General features: G+C 43.2%; 1 protein-coding gene across 1 annotated transcript in view; it reads left to right on the forward strand.

The window, feature by feature from the left end:
- The window catches only part of Cacna2d3 (calcium voltage-gated channel auxiliary subunit alpha2delta 3), an 882,565-nt gene that overhangs the window by 643,324 nt on the left and 221,772 nt on the right, over positions 1 to 17,469 (forward strand). The window contains exons 15-17 of the mRNA XM_026388626.2: positions 5,246 to 5,317; positions 6,715 to 6,795; positions 12,893 to 12,967. Coding sequence (XP_026244411.1) covers positions 5,246 to 5,317; positions 6,715 to 6,795; positions 12,893 to 12,967 — 228 coding nt within the window. The remainder of the gene's footprint in view (positions 1 to 5,245; positions 5,318 to 6,714; positions 6,796 to 12,892; positions 12,968 to 17,469) is intronic.

Below are 17,469 nucleotides of genomic sequence, written 5' to 3' on the forward strand. Positions count from 1 at the left end.
CATTTTCCCTTTGACTTTCCTAGACAAAGAAATTCCTCTCTCTGGGTTGTATGTGGCCCTTGGGGTCACTTCGATAGGTATCCAGAGCTGCTTAAGTCATTTATGGACCTGTGTGATTCAGGACTTGTCCGAGTGATGCAAATCCTATTCATGCTCATTTGGGTGAAAAAAAGAAAGAGAGAGAGAGAGAGAGTGAGAGAAAGAGAGGGAGAGAGAGAGAGAGAACTTATTGGTTGGAGTAACCCAATAATGAAAAAAAAAAAAAAGTATTGTTGGAGTTGACATCAGGGGTGAAGGCATCCAGAGCCTGGTCCCTCCCTTCCTCTCCCTACCTCGTCATTTCCCCCTTCAACACACACACACACACACACACACACACACACACACACACACCTCTCAGTGGAATTCTTTATTTTTTCAGCCTAATTGTGTTTCTATGACCATCAAGATTATATTCTAGGCTTGGGATATAGCTCAGTTGATAGAGTGCTTGCCTTGCATATACAAGACCCTGGGTACAATCCCAGCAACACACACACACACACACACACACACACACACGATTATGTTCTTATAACCATCCACAAAGTGGGGGGAAATCTTTGCTATCAGCTCCAGAAATAAACAAATCCCAGATAATCTAGCTTGAATCATGTGCCAAAATTAATAAACCAATCAGTGTGGCCGAGAGGAGGTGTGCATGTGTGCATGTGAGTGTGAAGCCCTCTGGTTGGTACAGCCTGGGTTGGATATCTAGTCACACATTCAAGATAGGGGAAGTTAGTTGCTAGGAAAACCTTGTGATTTGAGGAGATGATGAGGATTTCTGTGAAGGAAGGGACTGTTGTTTGCAGAAGAAGAAAAGGAAAGACACTGGGCATTAAAAAAAAAAAAGTCTACCTTTACATGGTTTCATTTGTAAATATCTATATTATAGCTTCACTATTAAGCTAACAGCATGGAGCAGTGAACTTCTTCCTGGTTGTAAAAATTGCTTGTCAGAGCATTCGGAATCTGTCATTTGATGACTGACAGCTATCAACAAATGCCAGACATTTTCACTTTAGTTCAAGTTAGACCTGAAGAAGGTAGCTTCTGTGCTCACAGATGAGAGCCAGTGTACCAGCCCCCCGCCCCCAGCTCTTCTCTGCCTGGTTAACTTTTCTTCCCAAGTGGACTTAGGGTTCCTTGAGGATAAGACCCAGGTCTTAGTCCTCCTGGTTGTCCTGCCAGCTTACAGAATAAAATTTGGCATAAAGCTAAGGCTAAAGGAATATTCAGCAAAGAAATCAACAAAGAATAATGACCAGGCCAGCAGCAAAATGAAAAGATTGTCGTCTGTTGTTTTTATACTATCTGGGGCCACACCTAAGGGCCAGCCGCATTGCCCACCAGTGCCATCAGTGGGAAACTGATCCAGCCTTAAGAGTGAAGGCCCGAGGTGACTGTGCAAGCCTCACACATGAGTCCGAATGCATATTCATATAAACCCCCATGCGTGATTAACTCGGGGAGCTGACAGGAAGCAGTCGATCTGTTGAGCAAGTTTGTGTTTTATAAACCAGATGTTCAGTATTATTATTCATCATTTCCTTTGATACCAGAGCAGTCCCCATTATGTAGCATAGGAAATGAAGGATATGGAATAATATACACTTATTATACAACAGAACACCACAACCAAGCCTTTCAGAGGCCTGTTCAAAGCCCGTGCGAGTGTAATTGAACAGCCATTCATTTTAACGTTCCCACTTGGACATAAGTTAATGGGATTTTGCCCAGATGGACCATGGTGACCCCCATCTCCTGCTTCTACCCTTTGGAAAATGAATGTTGACTCTATGTCTGCATTTTTCTTGGAAGCCACATGCAGGAATCAATCCTAAGTGGTGCTCTTGCCTCAGAAGCAGCTATAGGTTGGGGACCACAGAAAAGCAGGGGGTCCCCTAGTGTGTGAGGGGACAGAGAGCGTCTGGCCGTGGTGGGCTGCATGACTTCTGCTTGGTGGTCTGGGAAAAAAAAAAAAAACTCTTGCCACTGGCTGCAATTTCCTATGGCAGGAGTACAGAATGCCTTTTGATCATAAAGTGCTTACGGTGCAAATGAACTTTCAAATTGATTTCCTTCTCCATGAAATGTTTAAGATTCACAGAGTACAGACCTGTGGAGAGTGGGGATGATGGAGCTGGTGGGTGCAGATGACGGTATTAATGTTGTACAAGTGCTGTTTCTGGGCTCTTGCCAGTTCTTGTGGCCGTGTGATGAGCTGGTATATGTGGGAAACCTGCAGGTTAAGGTTCTGGCCAAGCCCGTTCCAATATGGGCCAGAACTGCCCCTAGGAGAGGACTACATGAGATTATAGTTCTGCATGTGCACTCTGGCCAGATTGGACTCACTGCATTTCCTTTGTTTACCTGGGGCTGGTTACAAATGAATGGTTTCAGTACAAATGCAATATTATAGGAATTCTTTTTTAAGTAATGATGTAGTAATTACATTTGGAATTAGCCCCTGAGTGAAGTTGATACTATATTCTGGCTTAATATTTGGAAGTTCATTTCCCATGATCTTGCATTTGTGCCAGGACAATTACTAGTGATTTATAACTGATTTTTACTGGTTGCAGGAAAAAAGCTTCATTTCTCATTATTGTCAATGGTATGTTTTGATTTCATCCATGATACATGTTGGCATTGGTTGAAATTCTGATTTAGGTTGCAAAGTGGAAGTTGTCCAGGGTTAAGGATCAGCTCAAATCAGTTTTCTGTATAGCATTAAGGATTAATCAAGGAGTCAGAATATGGGAGGACTTTTAATTCTAAGAGAGCTATTTATTATGAGTTGATTCTGCCTTTGAAAAAGGGCCTTTCCTACCTCCAGTGGTGGCCATAGTACACTTTATGTATTTTTAGCAAGATGTTGGAACTGTGTTTCCATAAATTGATATTTACTATAGGTATTGGTTTCTAGCAACAATAACATTCTCTCATAGTTAACGTTCTTGACAAGGTAATATTTGATAACATTGTTAAGGTAAAATTCCTTTATCTGGTCTAATGATTATTGTAATCATGCATATGATTATTGTGTATATTAATCAGGGTTATTTAGAGAAAGTGTGTGTGTGTGTGCGTTTGTGAGAGAGAGAAACATATGAATGCATATGTATATATGTATGTAGAACCTCTGTATTATGTGTATATATGTACATGTAGGTCTGTGCATATGCACTTATATGTGTATATATATTTATAGGGAGAAACAGACAGATGGACTTAGATTCAAGAATTGGCTTTTGTGATTGTGGAGTCTGACAGTTCTGAAATCTGTAAGGCAGGCTTGCAAGCTGGAAACCCCAGCAAGAGTTGATGTTGCCATTTTGAGTTTGAAGGCAAACTGGAGGCAGAATTCCTCTTTCTTTGGGCCCTGTCTTTTCTCTTAGGAATTTCAACTGACTGGGTGAGACCTACGTGCATTACTTTACTTGAAGTGTGCTAATTTAAATCTCTGTGATATTAAAAAAAAAAAAAAGACCTTCCCAGCAACTACCTAGCACAGAGGTTGATCAGATGAGTAAGCACCATGAACTATCCCAGATAAGCATAGAATTAACCATGACTCCTTGAGTTCCTGGTCTTTAGGGACAATGAGATTTCCCTCATCTTACTTTTCATGGAGGAAGGTAGACCCCTATAGATATCCATGTATAATAAAATAAAACAAGGTTCCTTCCTTTCCTATTGGGATGTTTTTTCCCCGACACCTATTAGCTTTTGTTTAGCTATCACGATTACTGATGGAGATGAAGTAGAAATGATTGCCCTAAAACAATGCTTCTCAAACTTAAATAGGCATGCTAAAAATAATGATTCACATTCAGAGGGTATAGAATGGGGGCCGGGATTATGGGTTTTTAACAAGCACTCAGGTATTGCTGTCCCATGCACCACACTGCAAGTGATGATGTCCTGTAACTTCAAGAATGTATTAGAAGAACATGGGAGAAAATGAGCAGAGTCTAATGACCTTTACTTAAGAAACCAGTCCCATCCAGGCAGGATCAGTCATTTAGATTTCAGGATCTATTATTTATGATACCTCTTCCCAAGAAGTTTGAGAGAGCAATACCTGATTATCCCATGGTACTAAAATTATGGAAGAATAGAGAAGCATCAGAAACCCTCTAGACTAAAGATGATGGATTTACTTCATGGAGTGCTTCACTTTGGGGGCTTGGGCAGGCTGTTGAAACCAGAAAGCATTTCTCTCCTATTGGACTTAGCAGGCCAATCTCTACCTGTGAGCAGTGACTTTGCCTCTTACTAACTGTGTGACCTTGAAGGCAGGGAAAGGAGAGCAGTACTTGTGAGCACCTCCGTATGCTAGGTACCCTGCTGGGTGACTTTGTGTTTTATCTCCAGGAGGATGATGCTGGGGAATCATGGGCATTATTCCATGAGGCTTAGCTAGTGCATTTAAGAAAGGTTCCAAGCTGAGAATTAGAACCACGTTTGTCTTATTGTTCCAGGACTCCATTTCCCTATTTGTTACTGGGGCATAGGAGGCATTCTTCCCTCCCTGCCTCCCAACACTGTGTGAAAAGTACACAGGGTGACAGACACGTGTCATGGGCAGTATCTCATGGGTCATTCATCCAGGTGTGTTTAGCTTCTTAATCATGAGTGTCAGGGTTGTATGATAAAGTGATCTTTTTATTCTGTTTGTTTTCCATCTGGGACTGGGACTTCCGTAGAGATAAAGGGACATTGACCCACCTACCTTGGAGAGAATTAATGCTTACAGAATCTGTGGTTTCCAGCAAGGGCCCAGCTTATAAGACCCTTTCAGCTTGTGATTTCTGATCCTTGATTTTTAGATTAAAAAGAAGCATTGTTGACACATATATCAAACATAAACATCTGGGAAGTAAACCAATAAAATCAATCTGTGGTAACAAAACAGATCACTGTGATTCAGACAAGGCTTTGTTTGAACCAAAATGGCGGAACTCAGAGAACAACAGATGGGTTGGAGTGACTGACGCCATGCCCCAGGTGGGGGCCAGCCTCTCATCTGCATATCAGGCAGGAAGATGCTGTCCTCTCTCTCTGTTTAAGACTCAGGTGGGCGCTGGCCCGTTCTCAACAGCCTCTGGTCAGGGCAGGATGTGATGGTCACAGGATGGCCTCCAACACTGAGGTTTCCAGAACATTCTCAGTAACCGGCTTTTCTCTCTCCGTCCAGCTTGCTGATGATCAGGGCCTCGTCCTGATGACCACAGTGGCCATGCCCGTGTTTAGTAAGCAGAATGAAACCGTGAGTATGGTGGCCCTCCTTTTCCGCTTGCTGCTAAGAAGGGTTGACTTCTCAGTCAAGCTCTGGTGATTTTTCCCCCTCTAAGGATAGAGGGGAAAACAACTGTTTCTTAATGTTTCATCCTACCAGGAGAACTGCTAAATCCAACATCCCTGAGAGGAATTGGAGTAGGTATCAGCTTAGTGTTGGTAGCACCTCAGCCCCTTCCCAAAATGTGTTAAAAGATCAGAGGAGGAGAAGCCCAGAAGGACCCTGGATTAGGATGGACTGACTTCTCTTTGATGTATGGTCAACAACTTCGTATTAATTTCCTAGGGCTGTGGAAATGAAGTCCCACTAGCTGGGGTGGTATACAGAATAGAAATTTATTTTCACACAGTTCTGGACGCTAGAAATCTGAAATCAGGTGTTAGCAGGGCCATGTTCTCCTGAAGGTTCTAGAGAAATCTGTTTCCTCATGTCTTCCTGCTCCTACACTCTAGCGCCCCTTAGCTTGTGGTAGCTTCTCTCCACTCTGCCTGTTTTCGGGTGGCCATCACTGTCTCCTCTCTCCTATAAAGAGACCAGTTACCCAGGTATGAGACTGAGGGCCCACCCTAAATCCCAGATGGTTTCATCTTGAGATCCTTAACTGTTACATCTGCAAATGACCCATTTCCAAATAGCATTCCATTCTGAAGTTCTAAGAGAGGATGAACTTATGGGGGCACTCTTCAAATCACTTCAACCCTTAGAAGAAAGAATAGGCCTGGTGTGGTGGCCTATGCCTCTAATCCCAGCAGCCTGGGAAGCTGAGGCAGGAGGATCGCCAGTTCGAAGCCAGCCTCAGCAACTAATTGAGGCCCTACGCCATTCAGCGAGACCCTGTCTAAGAATAGACAACAGCAATTTACTTATTCTTCCTGATGGCTCTTCCGACATTGGACATTCCGGCCAATCACCTGCAGCTCCCTGCCTTCCAAGCCAGGACCCTGGAGGCCTATTTCTTCACCTCAGTCCTCAGTTTCAACTTGCTGATAAAATCTTTGGGGTTATTATATCTCTCCCAGGCCACTGAGCATCTTTCTCCGAGGCACCAGATTGAGAAAATTGAGAAAAAATTGAGAAAGCAGTTACCACCATCATGTCTGTCTTATAAAAAAACTTTCGTAAGAGAAACTAGTTCGTGATGAGAGTTTCTAACCGATGATCCGGGGGTGCCTCTTCACGTCAACTTCTAATTTTCAGGAGGGAGGAAAGGGAGGGGACAGAGCATCTTGGTATGAGTGTGTGTTGGGGTGGCCATGGTTGATGTTTGATCTGAGATGCTGACAGCGATCCATGGCAAGGGTCTTGTCACCAGGTCCTTTTTCTCATGCCAAGTTAACTTGCTGTTATTCGTTCCATGTTTTCAACAGAGATCCAAGGGCATTCTTCTGGGTGTGGTTGGCACAGATGTCCCAGTGAAAGAGCTGCTGAAGACCATCCCCAAATACAAGGTAACACACCACCTAACTAAGGAAATTAGAGCCACGAGGGGCCAGGAGCCTCCTGTCCACAGAAGTCAGGCTCCAAACTTCCCTTTAGAGTATGTTCTTGCCACCATCATAACCAATTGCCTTGACCTTGGACCATCTGCAAAGTTACTTAACCAGTATTTTTTTTTTAATTTCAAATTGCCCCTATTTTTCCTTAGTACCTCCTTTAACCTTGTATTAACAAATCACTGTGAAATCATAAAATGTTGCTAGCCAAGAAGGGCAGCATTTTAGATCAAACATCAACCATAGCCACCCCAACACACACTCTTGTATTTTTCTCCTATACACATGGTATCGACGTGACTGGTTTGCTTTGCAAAAAGACAGCACAGAGTTCCTGGACCCCACGCAGAGAATTCTGTCAATTCCTTAATGGAGAAGGAAGCCAAGCAACAAGCAGGAAGGAGCATCCCCTTAAGGCGGAATCCAGGCACTTAGGACTGCCCTAGGGCCCGTTAAGTATGGGTGTGGTTGGCACGGATGTCCCAGTATGGGGGTGTGAGAGGGGTCAGAGCACGACCCCCAGTGCTCATGGGCAGAGGTAGCACTGACTCAGGGACACAGGTTGAGAGCACATGTATTCCCTCCTCCCCCAGCACCAAGATGTCCGGCTGGCCCATCTCCATCTGGGGCCCACTCATAGATTAGTGAGAGTTCCTTTTGCCTCCATTTGGAGAACAGCCAGGAATCTGGGATTGTTGGCTGCCAGGGGCTCCTTCCTAAAGCCATCTTGCCTTATTTGCTGAGACCTGATTTCATCTCAGTAGTGAGGCCCATCAGCCTTTCTGGGCTTCAGGTAGAGGAAGACAGTGGCAACTCTGGAGATTTCCCAGATTTATTGTCAATGCAGTGGTAGGGACAGCTCCCACAAACTCTTTGTTTTCCTTCTGTCAAACAGTGACAGCCAGCTTCATCTACTGAGACTTTTAAAGTTGGAGTTAAGTTACCAGATGCATGTAAGACTCCTGGTTGATCAAAACCTACGTAATCCAGTGTTGGAAACAGTAGGTACCCAGAAACTAAAAGCCAGGGGTGGGGGGGAGGGTAGACTTGGTTACCTTGAAAGACTGTAGACTCAACTTGTTTTGTGCCTGATAAATCAAGGAAGAATAAATATAATATGGAAACATTAACAATTACTTTGTGGGTCAGTTTTTCAAAGCTGCCAATACCAGGCAATGTGCTAAGCTCTTTATAGCATTAGGTCTTCATAATAGGTAGGTATTATTTTACCCCCATTTTACAGCTAAAGAAACTAAGGCATAGAAATCTTCAACACCTTGCCAAGTTTTGCAGCTTGCAGGTGGAAAAGCCAGGCATGATTTTAGCCTCTAAAAACCCCAGTGCCACTAAGAAAAGTAAGAACATTAATAATCGTGATGGTTAGAACAATAGTTAAAAAGTTAAAATAAAATTATATCAATAGGTAAAATACCATAGAACATTGATTGAACTTCTTTCTGCAAAGTGGGGTGTTATCCAAAGTACTTTCTATGAATTATTCCCATTTGAATCCTTATTCCACTTCCATGAAGTGGGTGCCATTTGGTCTCCTTTTTATTTGAAGATACTTGAAATAACTTTTTTTAACATTGCCCACCTAGTAAAAGATGAATGAAACAAAGCATACCAAGAGAATAGGGGAAGGTTCGCTACAGGAAATTAACCGGCAGGGTTTGAAATGCCAAGCACTTGAGTTTTACGCTTTCCCAAGGGCCAGGCTCGAAATCAGACCCAGAAATAGCCTGCATGGACCTAAGACATCCTTCCCTCCTCTGGTTACCGTGGAGAGCCTTGGGAAAGGTGTACATGTCCACCAGGGATAACCAGGAGAGGAGAGCTCCAGGGAGCAGGGTTCAGTCTGGACCTTGCCCTTCTCATTAACACCTTGTAAAGATGAGTCAGTTCTTGGCTCTTGGGGTTTTCCCAGAAGATAGAATTCTTTCTTTCTCCCTCAACTTCATAGATTTTCCCACAAGCGATCAGACTTCCTGTAATTTTTATTAAGAATTCCAGACACCCCAGCAATAATTTCCAGACACCACGGCCTCTGTTACCATAACGAGCCATTTTATAATTGGGTTCACTTCATTAGCCCAAAGGCCCTCCTCTTGGAAGGGAAATGCTCCTTTCCTCGGGCTGGGGTCTGGGCGGCTCCCGGCCTCCAGAGGAGCGGGCTTCAGGTCCAGGGCCCATTTGGCAGCCCCCTGTGCTGGAAGGCCTTGTGTCCAATCTGTTCTCTATTACTCCACGGGACTGCACATGAGAATGGACAGGAAGACTGGCTCTATTTTGGATGAAACATCAGTTTGGGATTTCATCAACGTATTGATTTGTGGCCAAACCCGAGGGTTGGCCATTGTCATATTATGAGCTTTTTGATTCTGGGACAGATTCACGCACAGAATGCATACAGAGGTTTGCAGAATTTCTCTTCTTAACACCTACATCAGATAACACCTCAGTGCCACCAACCCACAGACAGAACATTCTGATGCCATTTTCTCAGAATGTTCTGGGAAGGATTTTAACTGGATGGTTTTAAATGTCAACAAGACTCTCAGGTACAAGGTGGAGAAGGTCTGGTTCTGCATGTGCCGGAGCAGATCAGCTTCCTTGGCTTCCTTTTGAATGCTGACTTCCAGTTTGAACTTTCCAAGATGAAAGAGATCAGATTTGACTAACGTGATAAATGTCTACAATACATGCAGACTTTAACTGAGCACCTGCCACGTGTTTGCCATTGTGTTAGGGGCTGTGGACATCCAAGATGAAAGAAGTGGCTTACTTTGACAAAGAAGAGGTTTGTCCTTGAGTGCTTTTTAGAAACAAGCCAGAGGAAGGAAGGAGAACTAGCTAGGGTTGGGAGGCAAGAAAGAAAGTCCAGCATTTTTATACATCAGGGTAAAGGTAGTAATGAGAATTTGCTCAGGGTTTTATGGGAATAAGGTATAGAAAGAAGAGAGCCGAGAGAGGGTCAGGAGAGACTTTTCATGGAAGATGGATCTGGGGCTAAGCAGGTGGCATGGTGAGAATGTGGGCAGCTGTGAGAAAGGTCTTGGTGGGAGAAGTAACTGCAGGTGGTGTCACTGCTGTGTGCCCTGAGAGGCAGTAGGGAGAGGCAGGCAGTTTGGTTACCGAGGTAAGGGACAGACTCCAGGGATGCCCGATAGACAGACCCACAGAAACTACCTGACATACAAAAGGGACTTTTGTGGGCTTTGCCCAGGTGAGCCTCATGGTCAGAGTTACTTAGTCTTTGAGGCAGGAAGAGGAGTGAGACCTATTGTAGAAATCAATTGAATTAATATTGTGGTGCCAGGGTCGGGGAGCAGGAGTGAATCTGAAGAATATCTAGAAGGAAAAAGCAGAAGCATTCAGTGGTTATTTGGATTAAGGGGTTGGAGATGAAAGAGCAAAAAGAGGCTAAGCACGATGCTCTAGTTTTTCACCTAGGGAATCTGGGTGAGTGGTAGGGCCAGCGACCGGACCAGAAGGGTGCCTCTGTCCTTCTGGGTGAGCCCAGGTGCCCAAGGGATAACCAGGAACAGAGCTCCAATACCCAGCAGGAGACAAGGGAGGCAGAAGAGATGAGGAGGTAACAGCCCATGGGTGACAGGAGCTTCCAGAGGGAGTACAGAGTAAGGCAGAAGAAAGCCCTGGGGACAGAAACTGAGGGAGAATGAGTTTCAGGAAGGGACAGAGAAGATCCTACAAGAGGAGAAGGGTGGGGCTGGAAGCTCAGGGATCAGTGTCAGGGAGGAAAATTCGGGAAAAAATGATGCTGTAGGGTTAGACAGTTAGGAGGCCCCTGGCCACTGTTGAGGGAGGAGTTTGGGTGGCATCTTGAGGGATGGCAGGGGGGCAAAGGCAGAGTGTAGTAGCTTGAGGCCTGAAAGGGTGATGAGGAAGCAGAGATGGAAGTGAGACAGCGAGTGGAGGACATGAGGCAGGAAGGTCGGCTCTTCTGCACTCCAGAGAGGGAACAGTGGAGCTCCACCTTGTAGAACTGGTGCTACGTTTGAGGCTTGTTCCCTTTTTTTTTCCTTTTCTCCTAGGGAAGTCCTATTTCACTTCCCTCCATCCCAACCTCTCCTCCATATATATTAATATATATATATATATATATATATATATATATATATATATATATATATATAATATATATATATATATATATATATATATATATATTTTAACCACATGGTAAGACCTTGCCCTCATGGAACTTGTCTTCTGCCACAAGACGGTGGGTATTAAGCCATTGAAGACCTTGACTGATGCCTTGATTACTTAAGATTAACCTCACGAATAATGGATTACTATCATTCTGATAAACGCTATACGAGAAAAGTACAGATCATGGGTGAGGATTCCACCTTCTCTCGAGACCCCACCAGCAAAACAAGAGCCAAAGTCGCGAACAGAAGGACACACGGGATACTATAAGCTGACTGTAAAATACCGTTTGTTTGGTCTGATGATGAGGTTTGAATTTCCAATCAAGTACCACCTTTACCTTGAATGGAAAAAGCCAAACTCTCAAAGAGTCCTTTTTGACCCTCCCGGCCCATATTAAACTAGAATATAATCATGGTAATTAATGCAGTGTTGACTGTGTCTGACATTTTTCCAAGAGACAAGATGAAAAGAGATGATATACATCTCAAAGGATAGGAAATCTCTAGTTTATCTTTCACAGCATAATGAAATATACTTTTATCATTAGAGTCAAGTAGAATCTTATTAAGACTTGCCGTGCAAGGTAACTCTGGGAGAAAAAACGTCTGTCGCCCTTGACAACCACGTGCATGTTTGCTTTATGTAATGCAACGGAAACTTTTAATTGCCAGTGTTAAATTCTCTGAAGTTAATTTCACATCACCTTGACGTTAAGCTAACAAGCAGACAGGGTCACTCCTGGCTTTTAAACTCTGTTGTCTGGATCATTTAAATAGTATCATATCCAAGAATATGAGTGGCAGAGAATTTAAAGCAAAATAATAGTGAGGGCTCAGATTTACTCCTTGGGGGAAAAGAGAGAGAGAGAGAGAGAGAGAGAGAGAGAGAGAGAGAGAGAGAGAGAGAGAGAGAGAGAGAGCAATTTTTATTTTCCTCTCCCTTTAAACTGCTCTGGAAAAAGCGGGTTACATTTTCTTTTATTGGAGAGAGAGATCAGTATGGGTTTTATGCCAGAGGCCATTTTAATACATGAATGATTTGTAGGTAAATTTATTGTAGCCAATGGGTGCAGTCAACTGTGTAATAGAAATATTGTCAAAAAGCCGGGATTATTATTTAAATAAGTGCAGTGTTAAATTTGATTACATACTTTTTTAAGCTAATAAAACATTTCATTGCTCACAAACTATTTCCCATAGTCCCATTTAGTCAGAAAACATAAATTAAGTGAGGCTCTGCATAGAAAATTACCCAGGCTTTGTGAGGGTAGAAGCATGCAAGAAAGAGTTGGCAGTCACACAATTTAAAGACGAAAGGATATAAAGGGGTTGGCAGACTCCTATAGAGGCTGGTGGGGACACTTTTATCCTTGAAGAATTCGGGAAAATGACAGCCCAGGGGAGAGTGTGTTTGAGATGGCTCCTAAGGGTCTGGGATTTTAGGAAACCCAAAAGTGAGGCAGGGTGAGGACCCCTTCTTTATTTTTATGTAGAGAAAAAAATGATGGATTGAAAAAAGCGCTGTTCACTTTGGACCTAGGGTCTTTCCAGAAACATTAGCCAGTTGGTTGTTAACAAAAAAAAAAAGTAATTGTTTTTGTTTTAAATAAATCAAAATCAAGCCCTCGGATGCCAATGTGGGACTGTGACATTTTAAATTGTGCTATTTACGGAGCTTATCCTGTGACAGGTCTTCATTTCCACCAAATGTCAAGGATCAGTGCCTTGCATTCATTTTAATGAAATATTGTGCTGATAAGGGTTATGAATGCCAAGTTTAAGCTGTAAATTACTAAATGTCGGGCTGCTTTCTGCTTTGTGAATTCGCCAGGGAGCAAGCTAATGAAGGTTTCTCTCTCGCTTCCTCTTTACAGTTGGGGATTCACGGTTATGCCTTTGCAATCACAAATAATGGATATATCCTGACACATCCAGAACTCAGGCCTCTGGTAAGAGAAATACTCGTGTCTGCATTTCTCCCTTTTGTGATTTTACGAGACTTTCTTCAGTTCTACGATGATGGTGCTTTACGGCAATTTTCCCTTTAAAACTACACGATTCGTAATATTGTAAAGGTTAATAGTTTATAACTAGTATTTTGACACATGTCAATAACATAGGATAAGTATTTTCCCTATTATGTTTTTATCTATAAAGCCACATCTATCTAAGTGCATTTATGTATTTATTTCAATAATGATCCGCGAACATCTGGAAATTTTTGTTTAACCCTAGACAGCTTGAAATCCATTTATTATAGGTACTTTTTATACAATAAATGGACTCTCGTACTCAAGCCTCAGACCCACTATTGTAAGTCGAACTTAATACAACAAATTGGACCTCAGGATTCCTAAAAGTTCATTCCAAATTACATTGTTTAAACCCAATGCCTCATTCATAGAAGCTATTTAACACCTTTTGTGTTGAAAGCAAGATGTTCTTCATTTCCTTCCTAAGTTATCATGCCTAGTAGCATTGTTTGGTGACCTGGTATATAAACCACTTTCTTTCTCTCACATCTTTTTCAGTTTCTCTGAGAGCAGGGTTAGGCCAAATCTAGGTTAGCCCATGGCCAGCAATCCTGGCCCCTGGATAGAGGCTCCCTAGATGCCTGAATTGAAGACAGTAGAGTGTCAGACGGTAGCTCGGCTTGTAGGGAAGGGGCCAGATCCACTGGAAGGATCTTCTCTGGACTCTGGAGGGACATTGGCAGCAAGGGTGCCATCGGTTTGCCATCCTGGGATTAGTACAATATGTTGCAAAAAGGACATCCCTCTGGTTTTGTGTATGTGTATTTAATTTTAAAGAAGATCTAAAAGTATGAAGAGTAATACAGTGAACAGTGATTTAAAGAAGGTGTAAGTCATTTTCTTTAGCAAACACACATACACGCGTGTTCATAAATGCACACATACTGTTCATCCCATGTCTTTCCCCCTTTCATCAGAATTAGAAAATAGCAGCAGAGCCTGCTATGCAAATATCTGTTGGCAAAATGTCCTGGGGACCAATGCGCTTCTCGCTTGCATCATTGTTTAGAAACAGTTCATGTGAGAGCTCCATCATCATCCAACTTTGCTCTAATCGCGCTGGTATTAATGGAGTCATGACCACATCATGTGGATCCCATATGCATGCTTCCCGACGGGTCTTATGGTAACATTTAATTGCAACAGTCTTTTTTTTTTTATCAGAAAAAGACTGAATTAACTCGTTAGCTCATTTCAAATGTAACTTAGAATTATTTAAAAGTCTAATGGAAAGGACCGATGATTTTTAAATCACATTTAAATCTAAAGACATATTTGTATCTAAACAGCTTGGTACATGAGCCATGTCTAGGCTGCCTTTTTGGGGTTGTTTAGGTGTTATGTGTTTGGTGAGCTAAGCATGGGCTCCCAGGCTTTTAAACTCCAAGTTGGAATGAAACCGAGTTAAAGAAATAATCAAACCTGAAGCTTCTCCAGTGAAGAATTGACTTCCTATTTATTGTCTTTTAAAGAGGGAATGAAATGGAACCAGATGTCAGAAGTCACCCAGGTAGCTCCCTCTCTCTGCAGCAGTGGAAATGGTCAGCTGCCCCCCTGGACAGCCTATTCACACTGTCTGTCTAGTCTTTGTATCTCCATCTTCTGGTCATGAAGCAAATGGCTTTTTATAGCTAGTCCAGCTGGTTTGCTTTCCAGAGTTGTGACGACTAAGGGGGTACTGAAAGGTCCCTTAAAAAGCAGGCCATTCAACTGACACTATTCATCTCTTGATAGTAGAAATGCACATTCAAGTCACTTCAGTGCTTATTACTGTTCAAACACTGACCTGTGTGGCTTCACCAAAAATGGTACCCAGGGTCAAGGTGCCATATATGGGGAGGGGAGGCCCAAGAAAATGCCCCACATCTCACGAGTGAGATGACAGGATGAACCTGTTACAGTTGACCCATGACCAGGACATAAGGAATGGCCAGGCCAATAGACTGTCTGTCCCATTCATCTGGACCCTGTCTCTGACTCTGAGCTACCAGGTGTTTAGGGAGAGGTATCAGCACAGGGGTTCCATGAATTAGCCCACTTGAACGTGATCCATAAGTGTAATTTGACTCTGTCCCAAGTTTTGCATTTTCCTCTTAAGCAAAAGACTTTAGCAAAGTGGAAGGAACCCAACTTTAATGTCACATTGGTCATCCTTAGTTTCTAGTTCTGATATATCCCTGCTCTATGACTTCAGGCAAGTTACACAGCCTCTCTGAGCATCATATTTGTCCCTGATAAACCTGCCATAATCAGAATGTATGTATCATTGCTTGGTTGTTAGAATAAATGGACCAAGAATCTGGGGTAGCAAAGCAGACCCCAAGACACCTTGGGGTCAGTGGCGGTTATTCCGGCACCTTGTGTGTGTGTTATCCTGGTTGTATTGAACTCTATTCAGTCACTCTAAAGCTTGGGAGGATGTGGTGGTGAAGGATGCTTAGGGGACCTCTAAAGGACACATTTGGATTTTTCAGTTGGTGTAGAGTGCTATAATAAGCATTGGCAAGGGCCTCATGGGTATGTGTGCATATACACACGTATGTAGATACAGAGTCTCTAGAGTCACATGGTTTGCCCTAAGCAAATAATCTTGGTCTCTTGTGACTTTGTCTAAGCCTGACTTTCCCATATCTCGGTCTCAAGTGTGGTTCTATAGTAATCTTGGCCCACTCTGGTCCACTAATAGACATCTGTACTATGGGAGCCTTGCTATGTGAAGAAAGAACTGGGTTTTTTGTTTGTTTTAGAATAATTAGAAGCCATAGAAACTGAAGAATGATGTTGATGCTTAAAGGTCAGTTTGCATTGGGCACAGTGACCCATGCCTATAATCCCAGTAGCTCAGGAGGCTGAGGCAGGAGGATTGCAAGTTCAAAGCCAGCCTCAGAAAAAGCAAGGCACTAAGCACCTCAGTGAGGCCCTGTCTCTAAGTAAAATACAAAATAGGGCTGGTGATATAGCTCAGTGGTGGAGGGCCCCTGAGTTCAATCCCTGGTAGCAAAAAAAAAAAAAAAAAAAAAAAAAGACTCAGTTTAAATGGATACTCCTCCAGGGCCTGGCATGGATGGACATGCTGCTAATTTGTACCTATATTCATCACTTATTTCTACTTTTCTGCTAATCCACTCAGCACCTGTTAGGGACTCAGAAGATAAACGATTAAAGGGCTCCTTCAGATTCTCTGTTTTTACTGTGTTATGGTTTGGATATGAGGCGTCCCCCAAAAGCTCATGTATGAGACAATGCAAGAAGGGTTAGAGGAGAAATGATTGGGTTGTGAAAGCTTTAACTCAATCAGTGACATAATCACCTGATGGGATTCATTGGGTTGGCATTGAAGGCAGGTGGGGTGTGGCTGGAGGAAGTGGGGCATTGGAGGCTTGGCTTTGGGGTATATATTTGTATTTGGCTAGTAGAGATATCTCTCTTTTCTTTCTGATCACCATGTGAGCTGCTTCCCTCTGCCACATTCTTCCACCATGTTGTTCAGCCTCACCTAAGAGATCTGAGGAAGAAAGCCAACTGTCTACAGACTGAGACCTCTGAAACTATAAGCCCTTAAATAAGCCTTTCCTCCTCTACAATTGTGCTGGTCATGTCCTTTAGTCATAGCAGCAAAAAAAACCTGACTAAAACACACTGTCACTTTGGGTTCTTCTGAAGGATGCTAGTGCCTTCTGGGCTTCCTTTAGGGTGGTATCTACAAGGGGCATAAATCCACTCTGGCCAAACTCTGGAGCTCAGCTGTGAACAGCCAATTGCAGGCAGCTTCCCTGACTGGTCCAAGCAGGGAGTCTTCATTCAAGTCCCGCTTGCCTCTTCCATAGCCCAGCCATATAATCGAGTCCTTACTATCAATGGACGTTCCCCTTGGTTCTGGCCAAGGCTGCCAGATTAGCACGGTGGGTGTGAGCATGGAGTTGCGGCCAGCCTGGGGAGGATGGAGCAAGCTCACTTCAAACAACTCATGTTCCCTCTCCATCTGCCACTGAAGTTGTTTCTGCCCCTGCAGCCAGAGGAAAGAAGTGGGTTTCTCTGAAGCACAATACCAATATTTTTCTAATTTGTCCAATAAAAATCTTTCCCCAAAACTTAATGTTTGGCTTGATTTCATCCAGTATTTTCTTTCGTCGTGTATGATTTGGGTGTGAATCATGAAGTGTCTCCAAAAACAGCTCAGACATGAGAACCTTACTCAGCAGACCCACTCTGGTTTAAACCGCAAAGTTGCTCAAGGACCACTTTCCAGGGGTAACCAGCCTCTCCATAGTCCTGCTCCAACTCTTTCCCAATCACTCTGTCCTTGCCATCAGTTTCTGACTTTCTGATAGATCCACCCGTGTCCATTCAATGAGCTATTGAATGTCCTGATGTGAGCAGTTCTGCGTTAGACTCAGGGCTGAGGCAGCTGAGCCCTT

This window comes from Urocitellus parryii, chromosome 3 (assembly GCF_045843805.1).
Source record: "Urocitellus parryii isolate mUroPar1 chromosome 3, mUroPar1.hap1, whole genome shotgun sequence".
Taxonomy (NCBI): Eukaryota; Metazoa; Chordata; class Mammalia; order Rodentia; family Sciuridae; genus Urocitellus; species Urocitellus parryii.